This window comes from Eurosta solidaginis, chromosome 3 (assembly GCF_040869045.1).
Source record: "Eurosta solidaginis isolate ZX-2024a chromosome 3, ASM4086904v1, whole genome shotgun sequence".
NCBI classification, from domain to species: Eukaryota; Metazoa; Arthropoda; class Insecta; order Diptera; family Tephritidae; genus Eurosta; species Eurosta solidaginis.
In genome coordinates, this window is record NC_090321.1 from 7570970 (window position 1) to 7588657 (window position 17688).

At 37.5% G+C, this 17688-nt stretch overlaps 1 protein-coding gene across 1 annotated transcript; it reads left to right on the plus strand.

The window, feature by feature from the left end:
- Positions 1–83: 83 nt before the first annotated feature.
- On the plus strand, positions 84–16847 carry LOC137243195 (lysozyme-like). Its single transcript, XM_067770573.1, has 3 exons — positions 84–324; positions 16226–16396; positions 16466–16847. Exons 1-3 carry the CDS (start codon positions 246–248, stop codon positions 16675–16677), a joined length of 462 nt encoding a protein of 153 aa, XP_067626674.1. The 5' UTR covers positions 84–245; the 3' UTR covers positions 16678–16847.
- The last annotated feature ends 841 nt before the right edge of the window (positions 16848–17688 follow it).

Here is a 17688-nt window from a genome sequence, read left to right on the forward strand (position 1 = left end):
ATTATTAAGCACTTACTCACTCATCTCCTACAATATTCATGAGGCGTAAACTAAAATTTGCAAACAATTCGATTTGTAGCTTCAGTTGCTTGAATAACGCGAACGTGTAAAGTACACAATTGAAAGACTGCTTACGGAAAAAATCAAGTGTAGTGAAGCTTATTTAATATTGCTAATTTTTATATATAATTGGGAATACAATATATATATAATAATATAGAAAAAAACAACAAATTTATAATACAATGGTCAATTCGATCTACGGTAAATTAGCGTTTGTTGCGCTGTTTTTTATGGGTTTTGCGATGCTGATCAATGCACAGGGTGAGAATTAAAAATCTTGATTATTGCTTATTAGAATTATGTTTATAATAACGTAAGACAGATTTGTGTACAAGATATACATATCTAATAGGGCGCATTTTAATGGGAATATAAAACAGCACACATAAGCAAGCGACGGAAACTTGAGACGATTCGTAGATAAATATTTACATACATGAGGTAATACAAATGCTGGCTGTACAAATAAACAAGTGAATTAAAACGAGGCAATGAATAATGATTCGAATATAGTCGATTAATTATGAAACTATAACTGCGGTAGAAGAAATACTGGTCCGCCTTCTTGAACGCATTTGTGTAGCACTCATTAAAGCTAATGATTTTTTAATCGATTTCTCTTGTGTTTTCTTCCTTTGCGAAAACCTGCAAGAGGCGAGCGCAGATGCCAAAAATTTGTAGCATTGCTTTGTTCTGGCTTTTCTTACCAATATTCTAAATAAGCTAAACTGATACAACCACTGTAGACAGGGCCGGATTAACCCTCAACGGGGCAAGCATTAATTTGGGGACCCTTTTTTCAAGTCCTTTTCCTTCTTTTTTCGATTAAAAAATACAAACTTATATCTTTCATAAAAATTTTATTGTCACAATGTAATAATTTAAAAAAAATTACAAATTACTATCTACATTTTAAACATGTCGTTTTCTACATTTGTTTTCGGCAAATTCATCAATTATATCATCAATAACGATTTTGTTCAATAAATCTGACTCAATGCAAAGTATACCTAACATCTTGAGTCGCTCTTGTCGTGTTGTAGCTCTTTCAGCAGCTTTGATTCCTTTTAATTGCGAGAAGAATCGTTCGGCAGAACAATTTGTGTTCGTTAATGTAAAAAAAAATCCGAAGAGCTATTTCTGTGCTAGGAAATGCATCGGTTAATTGATCTTCCATTAGAATCTTATACAAATGACTATGAGTTTTTTGTGCATCAGTGTATCTGTAGTTCACGAAACTTTGGAATTGTTACATTTCAATGAAAAATTATATCAAATTTCTAGAATAAAAACGAACTAAGTTCTTTATAGCTTCGTGGAGGTCTCCATCACTTAGAGAAATGTTGATGAGAATTGCAAATCTCTTTGAAACTTCCATATACACTTTCGCACGCCGTTTGATTTCACTGTGATGATTGTCGATGATTTCGAGGAAATCTTTTGTCCTAAAATCTACTTCTGCACTTCTGGAGCATTTCCGTCATTAGGTTGGTTTTTTCTACGACGAGCACGTTTTACGATTTCTGTATAACATACACCAGGTAATAATTGTTTTGTTTTTTCCTCGAAATCGTTGAACTTTTCATGGAATGGAACTAAACTCTCTTCTAACAATCCGTACAAAAAACCACACGTTTGCAAATCTGCTTTTTCACTTTGCAATGACTTACTCACTGAACGCATAGCAGTCAAAACAGAGTTCCACAAAATCAACACGAAACCAAATTCGAATTTTTGCATTTTATTCGCGATACACGTTGCCTCATAACGGGTATCAGTATTTTGTGATTCATCATCAGCAATGATTTCTAGAGCCTCTAGTATGATATCAAATGAATCGTAAACTGCATTCGTGTGCTTCCCAACGTGTAGTTGACAATGCCTTCAACGTTTTTTCATTGTTTATTTTATTTTTTAATACGCCCCAACCATAGTTCAAAGCGGAAGAAAATTATATGATGTCTGCATAATGGCGGAAAAATCTACTGCATAAAAACAGCACTTCACAGCAAGCTCTCCAACCAAATTAAGGGAATGCGCGGAACAGGGAACATAGATCGCATTCTCATTCAAATTCAATATTCTTGCTTGTACACCTGTATACTTCCCGGACATGTTTAATGCGTTGTCATATTATTGTCCTCTACAATTTTGAATATCTTAACCACAGTCTTCAGTAAGAAACTTTAAGGTTTGATTCGCTAGACTTTCACCAGTATGACCTTCCAACTGAAGAAAAGTTATAAACCTTTTATATTATTCAATATACTATCCTTTCACTTCGATACACTTCTTTGCACGCTCATACAATTTGTCAAATGAGTCGGAAATGTCCTTTTTAGGAACCTTGTCTAGTTTGTCGGTCGTCGCCTTTTGAATGCGGTCAATTGAGTTTTATTTATTTGAGTAAAATTTATTTTCAGTTCTGATTATACTTTTCTTTCACTCTCTAGAGTTTTATGTTTGTAAGAAAATCGGGGGCCCCAGACAACTGCCTATTTTGCCTACCTGTTAATCCGACCCTGACTGGTGATCGGTAACAAGGAGGAAACTGTAACAAAAATTTGGTTTGAGCTTCTATTAAAAACTTACAATGATTCAGAGATCGGTTTTAGACAATACAAAAGCAATAAAAGCCAAAGAAATTTTCAGTAGCACACAGGCTAAAAAATAAAGATTATGTGGAATGATGACGACGAAAGAGACACGATAGACATTGCGTTATCGGGGCGAGTAGTTGATTGCTAATACAAAAATCGAGTGGTTGGTAAGAAATTTTTCTGGGTGTAAATTCTCAGGCTCAGATAGAAAATTTCCGGTCATGCTACAAATATCGAGGAGAACGATTAGAGAATAGCACAAGTTAATCCTTTATATATGCACAAAACTGAACTATTTACTGCAATTTTGGCGACAGATCTCGGCGTCTTCCCGTTAAAGGAGGGAACGTTCAGTACTTGTAGCCCACATACAACATAACATCGAACTAAATTTTTAATACTATCTATTACTAAAAATTTAGTGGCGGGCCTACATGTTTTTTTGCAACTCGGTAACGGCATTTGTTGGACTGCGCTAATAGTTTAGAGGTAGTGGAATTAAATATTGACTACACTATGCCCAACTATAAAGCCCAGTTGGTAGGCACTTCACTGCATCTTCGGTGTGCTTCTATAAATAAAAATGTAAGGCGCGATAACCTCCGAAGAGATTTTAGGATGAGGTGCTCTTCCAAGTTGCATCGCGCTCCTTTTTAGTTTTGCCTACAAATTGGCGGAACAAGACCTACTACAAGGCAAGATGATTTTCATGGCGGAAATACACTCGGAGTGCATGCTAAATACTGCCGAGGGGCGACCCCTCTTAGAAACATTTTCTTCTTATTGAAAAAACTTGTTCCAAAAATTTGCATGTTGCTTTGACCGGGGCGGGAATCCAGGATCTTCGGTGTGGTAGGCGGAGCACGTTACTGTCGCACAACGGCGGCCGTGCATGCTCCTAGTAGAGGTAAAAAAATATCGATTGTCTTGAAAATAATGCTATAGCCCATACTATCGGTAGCAACAAACCATAGATCATATTATCGATCCATAGAAACCATTCATATATCAATAGTATCGGTAACAGGTTTTCATCCATACTTCCTAGATATTACCGGGGATTTCAATAAGATTTTGAAACGGACGATTATGGGTGGTCGGGTGATCATGCTCCTAATGCCATTTGATTACGCTTTGAAATTAACATAGTTAAGGGCACCTGACATCATTGACCGCTACAAGACTATGCTAATCCTGTGATAAGCAGATTACTTTAAGAGCATTGTAGTGTCTTTCAGGCGAAAGTGGGAACCGTCACTTCAACAGTAAAGATATTGCAGCGCTGCCCACTTTTATACCGACAGCCAGTCCGTCATTAAAGTGATAGTCTCACATAACGCAACGTATTAAAGAGTTTTAATATGCAAAGACGCACAAAAACGAATTGGATTAGTGAGAAATTTATATATATATTGTGTATATGTTTATGTTAACTAAAAGCCAAAAAAACTGACAAAAACAAGAGGGACTCCCCTTAAGTTAGCACACTGTTATGAGTTCCTACAGGCACTACCGTTCTGCATCATACGCATATAAATTAGATCTGGTAAGTGACAGCACATATAAAAAGTACAGGTAGCAGGAGGAAATTGTTGAGCTTATGGCTTGCCAGATTAAGGCTACAGCTTCTAGAAGTGGCACAATTCTTTCCACAGTGGAGAAGCAAGCAGACTGTGTCCAAGACAACTTCTCGATACCATTCTTCCTTACAGCTTTCAATGGCAGTATATAGTCGAGTTTTTCTAATATGGTTATCAACGAACGTCTTCATTGATCTTATGTTGTTTTTGGCTTACAAATATTTTCAGCTTTTGTGGCGTTGTAGATCTATAAAACGTACCAAAAATATCTTACGAAATTAGCTAATTAAGGGAGCTTTTTTTCAAAAGAAAACAACAAAAAATACTTATGTTAGCCGGATACGAAATAGGATCATTGAGATAGCGGCGATCTGATTATAATAAAGAGTTAATGTTGATTTTCGTAAGGGGTCGGGTCTGCTGTTGACCGTGTCGATCCGGAATTAATAGATCATACAGGCTGCCAGATTACTGCGCCGTCTTTCAGGCGAAAATTATAGCCGTGAAGAAAACAGCAGAAATACTGAAGGAAGCGTGCTTCAGCTGCAGGCGCGTAAATATATACATATATTGATAGTCAGGCGGTAATTAAAGCAATAATCTCACACGGTTCTTCATGAAGACGTGTTCTGGAATGCAAAGAAGCATTGGAAAAACTGCCTTGAAGCCGGACCATACACCTATACTGGGTTTCCGGTCATAAAGGAGTAGAAGGTAACGAAAAAGTCGATGAGTTGGCAAAGGAGGCAGGCTGTAACACTCGCTAAATGGACGATTTATGCCCCAAGCCCAATGATTTGCATCTTATTCATCATTCAGGAAAGGAGTGGACAAACGCGCGGGGTTTGCAAAATTTCTAAGGTCATGTGCAATATAATACAATATTAGAATCACAAATTGGCTCATATCACTGAAGAGAGAAGACTTAAGGCTCACGTTGGGCATATTAACTGTACACTGCCTTCCAGCGCCACATGCTTATAAGTCAACCCACGTCAGTAACAGCAGGTGAAGGAAGTGCGAGCTGCAGGAAGAAACAGTTGAGCACGCCCTGTGTTCATGTCCTGCGCTCGCCAGATGAAGGCTCCAGCTATTAGGGGCGCCAGAGATTCCAGAAAACTTCTGATATATGCCGAGAGGACGGAGTTATTTTACAACATAAGCTTGGCATCAGATTGAGGTTCTTCGCTTTGGTCGTCAAACAAATTCTGGTAACACTGTGAACACATTCAGTCTATGTGAGTTCTTTATTGACCGGCCAGTTCAACCTAACCTAATGTTACGATATGTTTAACGATTTTTGATTTATGATTAATAATTGATTTTATCACAAGTGGGCGGTGCCACGCCCATTTTAAAAATGTTTTTCAAATTTTTATCAAGAGTCTCAATATCAGTCCACACGTCAAATTTCAACATTCTAGGTGTATTATTGATTAAATAATCAGGTTTTTTGTGTTTTCCAAAATGTTATATATATAAACAGTGGGTGTGGTTATAATCCGATTTCGCTCGTTTTTAAACCAATCTATTCTGGGTCCAGATAAGCTCGTGTACTAAATTTGGTGAAGATATCTCAATATTTACTCAAGTTATCGTGCTAACGGACGGACGGACATGGCTCAATCAAATTTTTTTTCGATCCGGATGATTTTGATATATGGAAGTCTATATCTATCTCGATTCCTTTATACCTTTACAACCAACCATTATCCAATCAAAGTTATAATACCCTGTGTACAAGTGCAGCTGGGTATAATAAGAATTATGTAAACACAGCTAAAAATTAAGCTTCTTATGCATTTCAGATTTCTGAGAAAAGTAACAAAATCCCACGTTTGTACGACGATAAAAAAGTATTAAGAAATGAAATGTGGAATGCGATAGAGAATTAGAAGATTAGAGAACAAAAGATAAAAATAAAGAAATTAATATATTAATAGCATTTGATGTCATCAAACTGTTCCTAACACTGTTTTCACACGGGAAACTTAATGATCTCATTTCACCTTCTAATGAAATCGTAAATTTTTTGCTTTCACACAGAAGTAACTGCTCGATTAGTATGAATGATGAAATGTCAAGCGAATAAAATGACAATGCTATATGACAGACAATCATGGCGGAACGATACAAGGTGGCAGCATGGGACATACCTACATACATAAATAAGAATTCCATGTACTTTGTTTTTGTAAATTCGATGGACAAATGTCACAATCGTACTGCGCCGGAAGTTGATGTATCAAATCAAATAAAAAAGGTAATAATCAGCTGTTCGATGCGGCCACCTTGTATCGTTCCGCCATGCAGACAATGACATTTACTTTGACAAATGACATTTTTAAGCACTGAACACACCAAAAACTAAGAAACTGAACGCCCCCAACAGAGTTGCATTGTGCTTTTGACATCATTAGGCATTCGATTAGCTACTAACGAAATAATTATAGATCCGAATTTTGTAGGGAAGATTGAGCTCAATAAGCGTCTTAATGTACAAAACTGCCTTTATTATTCAATTAGCCGTCTGTGTGAAAACAGTATAAGACTTAAATAAATATTAGCCGCTTTTTTTGCAAGCTAGTGGAAATAAAACGCTAGGTAGTTTATAGGTCTGACACATAAGCAGTTTTTCATATAGATGAGTTTAACACATGCTTATGCATTATGAGTAGATTGCACGTATTTTTATGGAGAACGGTAGAATGAGCGACACTGGCGCCATCTGATATTGAAAAGTAGCAAACTCCCGAATTTTGTTCCAAGCAAATCATAAGAAGAAGAATTTGACATTTGCTTTGGCTAAGGGTGTTGGCACACTTTGCAAGTGAAATTATTTTTCCCATTAGTTGGTAAATTTCCTAACATTTTTCGCAATTAAAAACTGCAATATAATAATCGATTGCGACACCAAATATGTTAGCAAGTATTTTTGTTGTATAGGGAGAATGTTTACAACATTGCTTCGCGAAATTTTGTATGTGAATGGGCAAGGCGTAATAAACTTCAATTGCTAAGTCTGAAGTTACTTCATATTTACAAACGCAACATCTTGGTTGATTGTGGCGATGTTATTGGAATGCATAAGCTTGTGTTAAACGCATCTATAGGGCACTATTGTGAATGAGGGAATGAAATGCACATACGAATGTGCAGATAACCGAAAATAACAAAATAACAGTATGGCGGCAGAGTGAGATACATACAAGCAAACACACGCATTCCATGTATTTTGTTTTTGTAAATTTCTGGTTGAGTGTCAAGAACGTATTGTGCCAGAAGTAGAAATGTCAAAGCAGCTAAAAAAAGTACCAATAAGCTGTAAACTTCCATCACCTGTATGGTGGTGATGAAACTATTTAGCTAGTTGAAGTGTTTTTTCAAACTTGCTTGCAAAAAATACCAACTATTTGAATTTTTTTTTGTTTGTTTAATATTTACTGTTGCTCGATGGTTCAATGCTTTTCATCATGATAAATTATGCTACACGCGCTTTTTTGTTTTATGTTAATTTTTACAAGCATTCATTAATTGCCATTCATTCTCACTATTAACTGTATGTTCAATTAACTGTACATTCTTGTAGTAAAAAACCGTTATGTGAATATAAAACTACATAATGGGTAACAATCGCTATATTACATATTGGTACATATGTATGTATGTGGTCACCAGATTTTTGTATTTTTTTATTACTTTCTTTATATTACGTCGATTTAATGTTTGTCCGCATATTTTTGTTCCAAATTGGGGAATCTTGCAATGGATATTTGAGTAACATCCCGTGGCGCTGTAGAGTTGAAACCAGAAACTGTCTTTAAAACTCAATGACAAAGCAAATAGACAAATCACCTTACACCAAATTGAGAACCCGATGACAGCATTAAATAAGCGGACAAATTTTGATAGGTGGCGCCCGTGGGAAGAAATATAGAAATTTCGTAGCCAACGAGGGAATATTGCGATCAAGTTGAAAGTAACTTTCCACTAAGTGTCACGCGTTTCGAAATAATAAAAAACTCATACGAGATTTGAAATCTTTTGATAAATTTTCATGTATCTTCCTGAAATGCTTGTGGCTTGAAATTTCGAAGGTAACTAATTCAGAGGTTAAGGGGATTGGAATTAGGACTCTTAAAAATATTCGAATAATTCGATAAGATTAGATTTTGGTACGATTGTTAATCGAATTTCACTATTCGAATATTTGTTTTTTTCCGATTATTCGAATAATCGTCACTCATCGTAAATTACGTATACGTCATGCATGTACCACATATTTTTTTGTTGAATCTTTGTTAACTTCATCGGTTAGTATATATTGAACTCTTAACTCTCTCAAAAATGGTGTCTCCAAGTAAAATTTTCCAAACTCGCTGGTGAAAATTTCAAAACATGGTCAAAAATATACATTACTCCGAAGTGAACCCTAAACAACCTCAGTAGAAAAAGATCTTAAAATTCCCTAAATAACCCACAAAGCCATCCCGAAAATGAAAAATATTGAGTTTTTATGCTTGCTTAAAGTTTTCCTATGTATATATTAACATATGATTTGCGATTGGGTGCGCACCAAACGGGGTATCAGGAAAGAAAAAGTATCTGGCGATACATATTGAGACAGTGCCTACCGCTACTTAGACCTGGGAACCAGCCAATTGAGGAGAATCACATCAAGCGATATACCATCTTTGGAGAGTATCAAAGCAAAGGAAACTTATATGCTCCCTATTGTTATTGTTGTTACATTAACTATAAAGGCACACCCTGAATGATTTGGGAGTGCTATCTGTGCTGTTGTTGTTGTTGTTGTTGTAGCGATAAGGTTGCTCCCCGAAGGCTTTGGGGAGTGTTATCGATGTGATGGTCCTTTGCCCGATACAAATCCGGTACGCTCCGGTACCATAGCACCATTAAGGAGCTAGCCCGACTATCTCGGGAACGATTTCTGTGGCCACATTAAACCTTCAGGCCATTCCCTCCCTCCCTACCCCCAAGTTCCATGAGGAGCTTGGGGTCGCCAGAGCCTCGTCTGTTAGTGAAACAGGATTCGCCGCGGATAGGTGAGGTTGACAATTAGGTTTGGAGAAGCTATATATTGCGCTGGCAACCTAAAAGGTTGCGCTACACAGCCCTTTGAATCTGGTATTTTAGTCGCCTCTTACGACAGGCATACCTACCGCGGGTATATTCTGATCCCCTAACCCGCTGGGGTTGCTATCTGTGCTGATATGTTTTTGTTAAATATAGATTCTGCAAGTTCCAACTATCTCGGTAAAGATTTGATACAATCACGTCAAATCATCTAGGTCACCCTACCCCATTCGTAATTAACATGGTCGCCTCACCGGAGTTAGTGAGTTGGAGGAGTTGCGTATTGTCCTCAAACAACCCCTTGAACCTTCGATTGGTTAATTTGATAAATTTATAGCAGGGGTCTGCATTCCATAGCGAAATTGTGCTTTCATTGCGTGTGCAAAAGGGCAATCACTTTGAATTTTTGGAGACCCATGGTTTATGGCACTGAGAAGAAGTATTCGCACGGTGACACAAATGTGCTCACATTCTTCTTGCAAGAGTTTGACCCGATTTTGAAAACTTGTGCCATCGTATCAACCATTTTATCTGAAGCTTCTCACACTCTGTCAAGAAAGAGCGTGTCTCATCACGAGCCCACCTTCTCACTAATCGTCTACATATGATAACTAACACTTTTATTAAGCTTCTTGCATTTTTACTTTAACTACGCTCTGCACTTTAGCGGTTTTTACGCTTAGCTAAAATTCAAGTTCAATTTGAATATTAATGTTGCTTTTATTGTTATTAATTTATTTCCAAAAACATTTACAATTCAACATATCAACGTACATATTTTACATGGTTTATTGCTTAAAAACCGGCAAGGTGAAGGTTTTTAAATTTTTGTTGTAATTTAATTCATTTGACTCATCCTCTCTAATGCAGTCAACGAATGGTTTTGCATTTTTGCATAAATGTAAAATATTTGTTGACTTTGCAAATCAGTTATGCGCGCCCAGTAGCTGATTTGTAGCAGTTGCAGCACATTTATCGCTCGGCACAGCAAATCACTCGCTTTCAAATTTCCAGCTTTACGGTATGTAAAAATGTTTAAGCCGGCTTGTGCGCTGAAAAGTTGTTAAAGACTTAAAACGTTATGTTTGCTGTTAAGCCACTGACACAGAAGAAGTTCACGGGCGTGCATGAGTCGAAATGTGGTCTTTTATTAGGCGTTTTCTGCTTGTCTCGCGTTACAAGCGAATTTTTGTGTACAAGTTAGATAAAACAAGTTTCGCATATACTGGGTGCGCCAATTTTTTACTGTACGTTATTAAATACATTTTTCAATAGTATATTTTTGAAGCAACATTTTTTGCCAAGGAAAAGAAAAAAAATTTGTAATTAGGACCGACTTTAATGGGAACCAAGTAGCAGTATTGTTGAAATCCAAGCAGAACTCATGGCGCTAAAATTCCCCGTCACTTCGCTTATGGCCGTAACAGCTGCAACTGCGCAAGCATGACTCTAATATGGGTTACTGACCCTGAGTTTTGCGTGTTTTAAATGTACATTATTTTCTTATACAAATTATATGAAAGAAAAGTGTACTTTTCAAAACAGACTCTTCGAGATTCTCGGACCTGGCCAGAGAAACATTGAGCGTAACGAAAAGGCAGCCGTACGCGCAAAGGAAGAGATGCTGCTGGATGCTGCAGAAGCAGTCGAGATGCATCATCCACACATATCAACCGAAAGTAATATGCATAACAGTTTCCAGGATATAGCGGACTCTAGGTGATACTCCACGTACAGATATCCAAAAAAACTTGGTCGACTTACCATAGTAGAAGAACAGAGCACCTGCTTAATAGGTAATAAATATTTGGGATCACTGCAGCAATCATGGGACACTGGTCGCTTGGTCAGCATGCTGAGTGAATGGGGTTGCCTTTTACAGCATTTGTGGAAGCTGTGGCGAGGAGGGTAGCAAAGATATACTTACGCACTACCTGTGCAAATGGCTTGCTCTAGAACACACTAGGTTTCAAACTTTGGTCAGTAATGTACTGTCAAAGCACCAGAAAGTTGCTGAACTCCCTGCTAAACCAAGTTCATTGACCAAACTAAACGGTTTGAACGAGCACCGAGTGGCCTTAATAGAAGCAGCAGCAATTGGTTTCAGCAGAAAGTGAATCAAAATGAGAGTCATTTTTGAAAAGCTGTGCCGCCAGAGTGACCATTCTTTGCCATATATAGTTGCGCGGAGTTATGAATGGTTTGAAACAACATTTAGCGTAAAGTACTGTTCACCTACCTCTTATCTGTTATCTATTCTATCTTCTTCATCTAGTATACATGTCTATACTAGTGAAATTATGTATTGTGACGAATTCTGGAGGATTCCGATTATTTTGCACCTTCTGCTAACATTCTAATCGCTGACCTGCGAATAAATAACTCCAGTATTCAGTATTGCAAAATGGTCTTTATTTAGACTACTTCGGGAGTACTTCACAATAACACTTATACTTCACAACTAATAGCGTGTTTAAATCAAACTCATCCTGATGCTGCAGCTTGCACTGCTTTTATACTCTCGGTTATCTCGTTCGCCCATTTCTTCTAAGGTCAAGAACAGGTTCACGAACATGGAACATTTGTAACGCATATTTGGTTATTTAGCTATATGCGTGTGTATGTGTGAGAAACAAGTTCTGCTCTTAGCTGATGACTACATATGTGCATGTGAGATATTCTTCGTCGCCTTCTATGTACGTGTGTAAATGGATTACTTTGATGTGTTCATGTACACAAGTATGGCTGCTTGATTTATTGTTGTTGTGCATTTATTTACTAACAGCATAGATATGCTAACATTCGACACGGTATATTTTCTGCCTATAACATGCAGGCGATTCAATATGATACTATCACCACTGCCGTGGACACGTATTTTCGTCAACTGCTTGGGCTGGGCATACATGTACTACGTTAATGCAATATGAACGGACTCCGTTAGCTTTGTAAGTGGAAATTGAACCGAGGTTCAATTACTAGACATCAGTGTAGAGATAGGGTTCCCATATTGCGCTCCTAAATTTACATATAACGTAAAATCCTCTTATATTCCACGCATTCTGCCACAACTGAGTTGGTTTGACCACCACTTGAGTAGAAGAGTATTCGGATACCTCTTTTCAAAAATTAACAGGTGTTATTTTTTTCAAAGAACTTCTATTTTAACGTCGAATTCATAGCTAAAATTAATATTTTGTATCACCTTGTAAATAAATAACCGCAAGATTCGTGATTTGAAAACTAGTCTCACCAGTGGCCCAGGAAATGTTAACTGCACGCATGCGCGGCTTTGTTCTGCTAGCTAGCGGCTGATTTCAACTTGTAACTCATTATATGATTGCTGTGAAAGAATCAACATACTTCATAAAGAAACGATAAACTAATAGATATTCAAATTGAATGTTTCCACTGTAACGTTCAAAGTCAAGTTCCTATAATTAAAAGTTAGCTTCACTGGAATTTCTTAGACTTGTAATGTAAAGCAGTTTGTTGATGATGACGCGATTTCATTTTTTGCAACGAAATAGCTGAGAAAAAAAAAAAATAAATATTCTGCAGAAAATATGAATCAATAAATGTACGAATGCAAACGAGATATAAATAATAAATTTAATGAATAAGCGAATTTAAAGTATGTAAATGAGAAAAGTATGTAAATTATAAAATATTCAATTAAATATGCATTGCATTTAATTTAATTTTTAGATCAAAAACATAATAAAAATAAATTGTTGAAATTTATATGACAACAAGGCTTAATTCATATAGCTTTTTATTGCATATACATATCTACATTGAGCTATACTTTATATACATCTATAGATATGCGGCTTACTCATCGCAACTACGTCCCAGTTAAACTAGATTTGTGATATCATTAAAAATTTGTTTTTGTTTTACTTTCTGAAAAATTTTTATCTGCGATACTCAACCGGTTTTCGATGAATTGGCGAAAAATACTCATTCAAAAAAAAAAATCTATAATATTTCATATTATTTTGCCAAGCTGCATCTTCTCTACTCATGTGACATATGCCATTAATTTCTTTGTTACTGTACTTGACTTTTTGAAAGTAGATGAAAAAGGTTAAATATTTTTAAAATAACACTGGGGAATTAATGTCGACGTAGAGGAAGGTTTACAATATGGCTGTTTAACGGTTTTATCATTGTAAATTATGGAAATTTTTCACTTTAATATTTGGACATTAATTTGTTAATTATAAAGGGTGTTACCTGAATGCCATATGGGGGCAATTTCATCTTAAAAGATACTCCCCAATTAATCGCTTTTAAACTACTTAATCTAGCTTACATCTGCCAAATTATGGCAACACATTCGAGTCGCCATGTCTCTTACTTTCTGCTCAACGCTTTCTTTCTCACTCTGTCAACTTCTGCAAAGGAAACTTGTTCGCATAAACCATTGTCGAAGCACCGGTGCGATAGTGCAATGTTCTGTGCCCATGACCCTGTCGCTGCAATTTTTTAGTTTAACAAGAATGTACTTACTTTTTCCTTCCAAGCGTAATGTGTATTCTTAAATTTTTCTCAAAAGCGCACAAAGTTGTCGACCTCGTTTGTGGTTATTTCGGAACGCCTCATGATAATCACTTCCTCACTTTCGTTCATCTCGATGTTGCTGTTACGGATCCAGCAAACATAGACACTGCCTTTGGGAGCAAGCGCAGCTCGGCATTTCCGTACAAGGTTAGATTTCATAACCTTAGATTCTGGTGCCTATTTGTGCAAGACACATACGGTTCAACTATGCCAATTCGGACTCAGCGATCTACGTGAAAACTGTAAGTGATATTACCCTGCCCTCGACTCATGCGGTTGGTTATCTTGAAATAATTCAATGCGATTGCAAGCGAAGCAAAGCACTCCCAAACAACATATAAAAGCACCGTAATTGAGCTGAGGACCAAAATTGCTGCTTGACTTTTCAAGTAGATGTCTTACTCTAGTAGCACTTACTTACTTACTTAATTGGCGCTTAACCGTTTAAACGGTTATGGCCGTCCAACAAGGCGCACCATTCGCTCCTTATCCCTGCCAATCGGCGCCAATTAGTCACACCAAGTAAGTTTAAATCATTTTCCACCTGGTTCTTCCAATGGCGTGCGGGCCGCCCTCTACCTCTGCTTCCATAGGCGGGTTCCTATGGAAACACTTTCTTGCCCGGAGCGTCATCTTTCATACGCATAACATGGCCTAGCCAGTGCAGCCACTGCGTTTTAATTCGCTGGACTCTGGACTCAAGTAGCACTAGAAAGCATTATATTCACACAACAAATACTTTATCGCACTTGCAAGACAAGATAGTGAACGGGCAGCTTAGGCATTTGGCTTACTTCGAGCTCCCGATTGAAAGCCAGCCAACGACCCTTTCCTCCAATTTCAAATCATCGTCAAACCACTTTACTGGCCCGTTGATACAATTGTGTTACTCCTCCAATCTCGAATAGATGAAACGTCTGAAGCCCACATAGGTGGCAGGTTTTGACACATAATAGTTTTTTCTGCTTGCGAAACAATAATGTCTATGTTAGTAAGAATACTTGAGTAAGCAAGGTCAGAAACCTCAATTCTCATATCACGAAACCTAAATAATGGCCTTTCTAACGATGTTTAGTGGATGTATATCCAACATTACATTCAGGGTCAATGTGGGTGTTCTATGAGCGCTGCTGATAGCAGCCAGAGCTGTTCGTTCTGCAGGGATTGATATTGTTTGCCTAGAGGAGTTCAAACTTATGGCCATATGGTAAAAGCCTTGGCTAGGGACTCCATCACTTGCTTATATCCCTTCTGCAGCAGTACAAGGCAAAAGAGGCCTTTATAGCCATATGCTCAATACTGAATTTCCAACATAAGTACCACACTATCCAGTATAGTTTAACGTTTTTTTTTCGAGCGTATCAGTCTAGTCAACATTGCTTTCCGACACATTCCGAGTGAACTTGACCGTCTTATTTAGTTAACCGCTAAACTTCCGTGACTTAATTTATAAGGTAACGTTAGGTTACCCAAGCGGAGTTTCATCTAGGAGTCCTTGTTTCCCTCCTGTAGAACGTGCATGCTCACACACCAATGAAGCTAAACCAGCACGTTTACCTAATGTAGCGGAGAATTAAGTTTATATTCGCGAACTCTAGCTCCTCAAGGCTCCCAAAGAAGTGTATGTGAAGACATCGGTACCTGGTCTTCGACAGGGTGGAACAATGGCATAGATAGTGCTACACGCTTTATAACTCTTCCTCGTCCCTGTAGCTACGGCAGAAGTCATTTCCTTGCAGGCCGATATCAGCACCACGAGCGCCCATAAAACAATGACCTGCTAGGAGACTTACCAATGGGCTAATAGAGATGCGTTTCAGAAGTATGAGCGATTGCGATCTCTTTTCCGCCAGCTTGGGCCAGATTTGCCTAGATATCCTACAAGATGGTTCGATGACTCATCTCGCATTAGCTTGTTCCGTGGTCTGAGATTGCATGTGACCACGTGAAGCACCTTTCATCCTTCCCCATGCAGATCCAACATCTGTTGGGTACTTTGCTTTTGCTGATAACCTCTTCACCCGTTATATATTGTATATTATTATATATTACTAATTTAATTTTATAAATAAATGCTTATCAGCTCAGTCACGACATGGAGACTTAATATAAGAGCTAAGCATACCAAAACATTGTAAGGGGGTTTTTAGATTCCTACAAAGTCTTTTAAAGAACAATTAATGCTAATCGATAATCAGTGGAAATAAATGTATTTTAATTTGCTTATCAATAAAAATATTAAAATATGTATACATAAATTTGTATGTATGTAGGTGTGTTCATTAATGCTAATCACATTTGCCCTCTTTTCACTTACAGATAAACCAGTCACCGATATTTGTTTGGGTTGCATTTGTGAAGCTATCAGCGGCTGCAATCGCACATCTGTGTGCGCGGGCGGAGTTTGTGGATTATTTCATATTACGTGGGGATATTGGGCGGATGGTGGTAAAGTGACTTTGAATGGCGAAGCACCAGAATCGGAAACGGGTATGCATTGCAAAAAAATATATATACATTTGTTATGAGTTCTAAACTCAACATTTCCTTTTCTTGCAGCTTTTTCGAATTGTGTAGTTGATCCTTACTGCGCTGCGAATACCATACAAAATTATATGACAAAATTTGGACAGGATTGCAATGGTGATAATCAAGTTGATTGCTATGACTTTGCGGCTATACATAAATTGGGCCCTTATGGTTGCAAAGGCGAATTGGGTTACAATTACCAGACTACATTGTCGAATTGCCTGAATCTATTTCAGGGTTAAGTAAACAAAACGCCATATGGAATCGAATACATTTTGCTTGCCTTAAATTTATAAATTATAATTTCTATTATTTTTATTTTAACGTAAAGCATTACTGTTAAGCCAGTTTTAAAATTGATTGAACTTAAACTAATTTTATTCAACGGTAAATAAATACATTTTAAATGGAACTCAAATTTTTTGTGCGCTTGAAACAAATCTTGTTCATAAAAATTTTCTTAAACGTTTCTTAGAAAGACGATAGTTGGCATAGTTTTTTTCATACTGCTAAAAACCGTAGATGCTTCTTAAGCAGGTGAATGCTCGTCACGAAGCCAGTTTTAAAATTTTACTTACCTGCACAAAAATTGTTATAAAAATTAAAATCCGCATTCTCAACTGTTTTGCACGTGGAGCTCCCGGACTGCGCAAAGGAAATATTGATGTTGTTGTTGTAGCGATAAGGTTTCGCCTCGAAGGCTTTGGGGAGTGTTATCGATGTGATGGTACTTTGCCGGATACAGATCCGGCACGTTCCGGTAAAACAAAACCATTAAGGTGCTGGTTCGACTATCTCGGGAACAATTTATATGGCCACATTAAACCATTAGGCCATCCTTCCCTCCCCACCCCCAAGTCCCATGAGGACCTTGGGCTAGCCAGAGCCTCGTCTGTTAGTGAAACAGGATTCGCCACGGATAGATGATGTTGACAATTGTGTTTGGAGAAGTTATATATTGCATTGGCAACCTGAAAGGGTTGCGCTACACATCCCCTTGAATCTGGTATTTTAGTCAACTCTTACGACAGGCATACCTATCGTGGGTATATTCTGACCCCCTAATATCGATCACGAAAACCCCTTCCTCATAGGCACTTGGTACTAACTTCTATAGGATACGTTCAAGTTTTTGCTAATTCAATGTAGAACTCAACCGCAACTTTGCTAGTACCAAAGAACGGAGGAAGTTTACACAACCAACAAGCTTGCACTCTGACCACCGGTCATATAATTTTTGACCCAAATTCTTT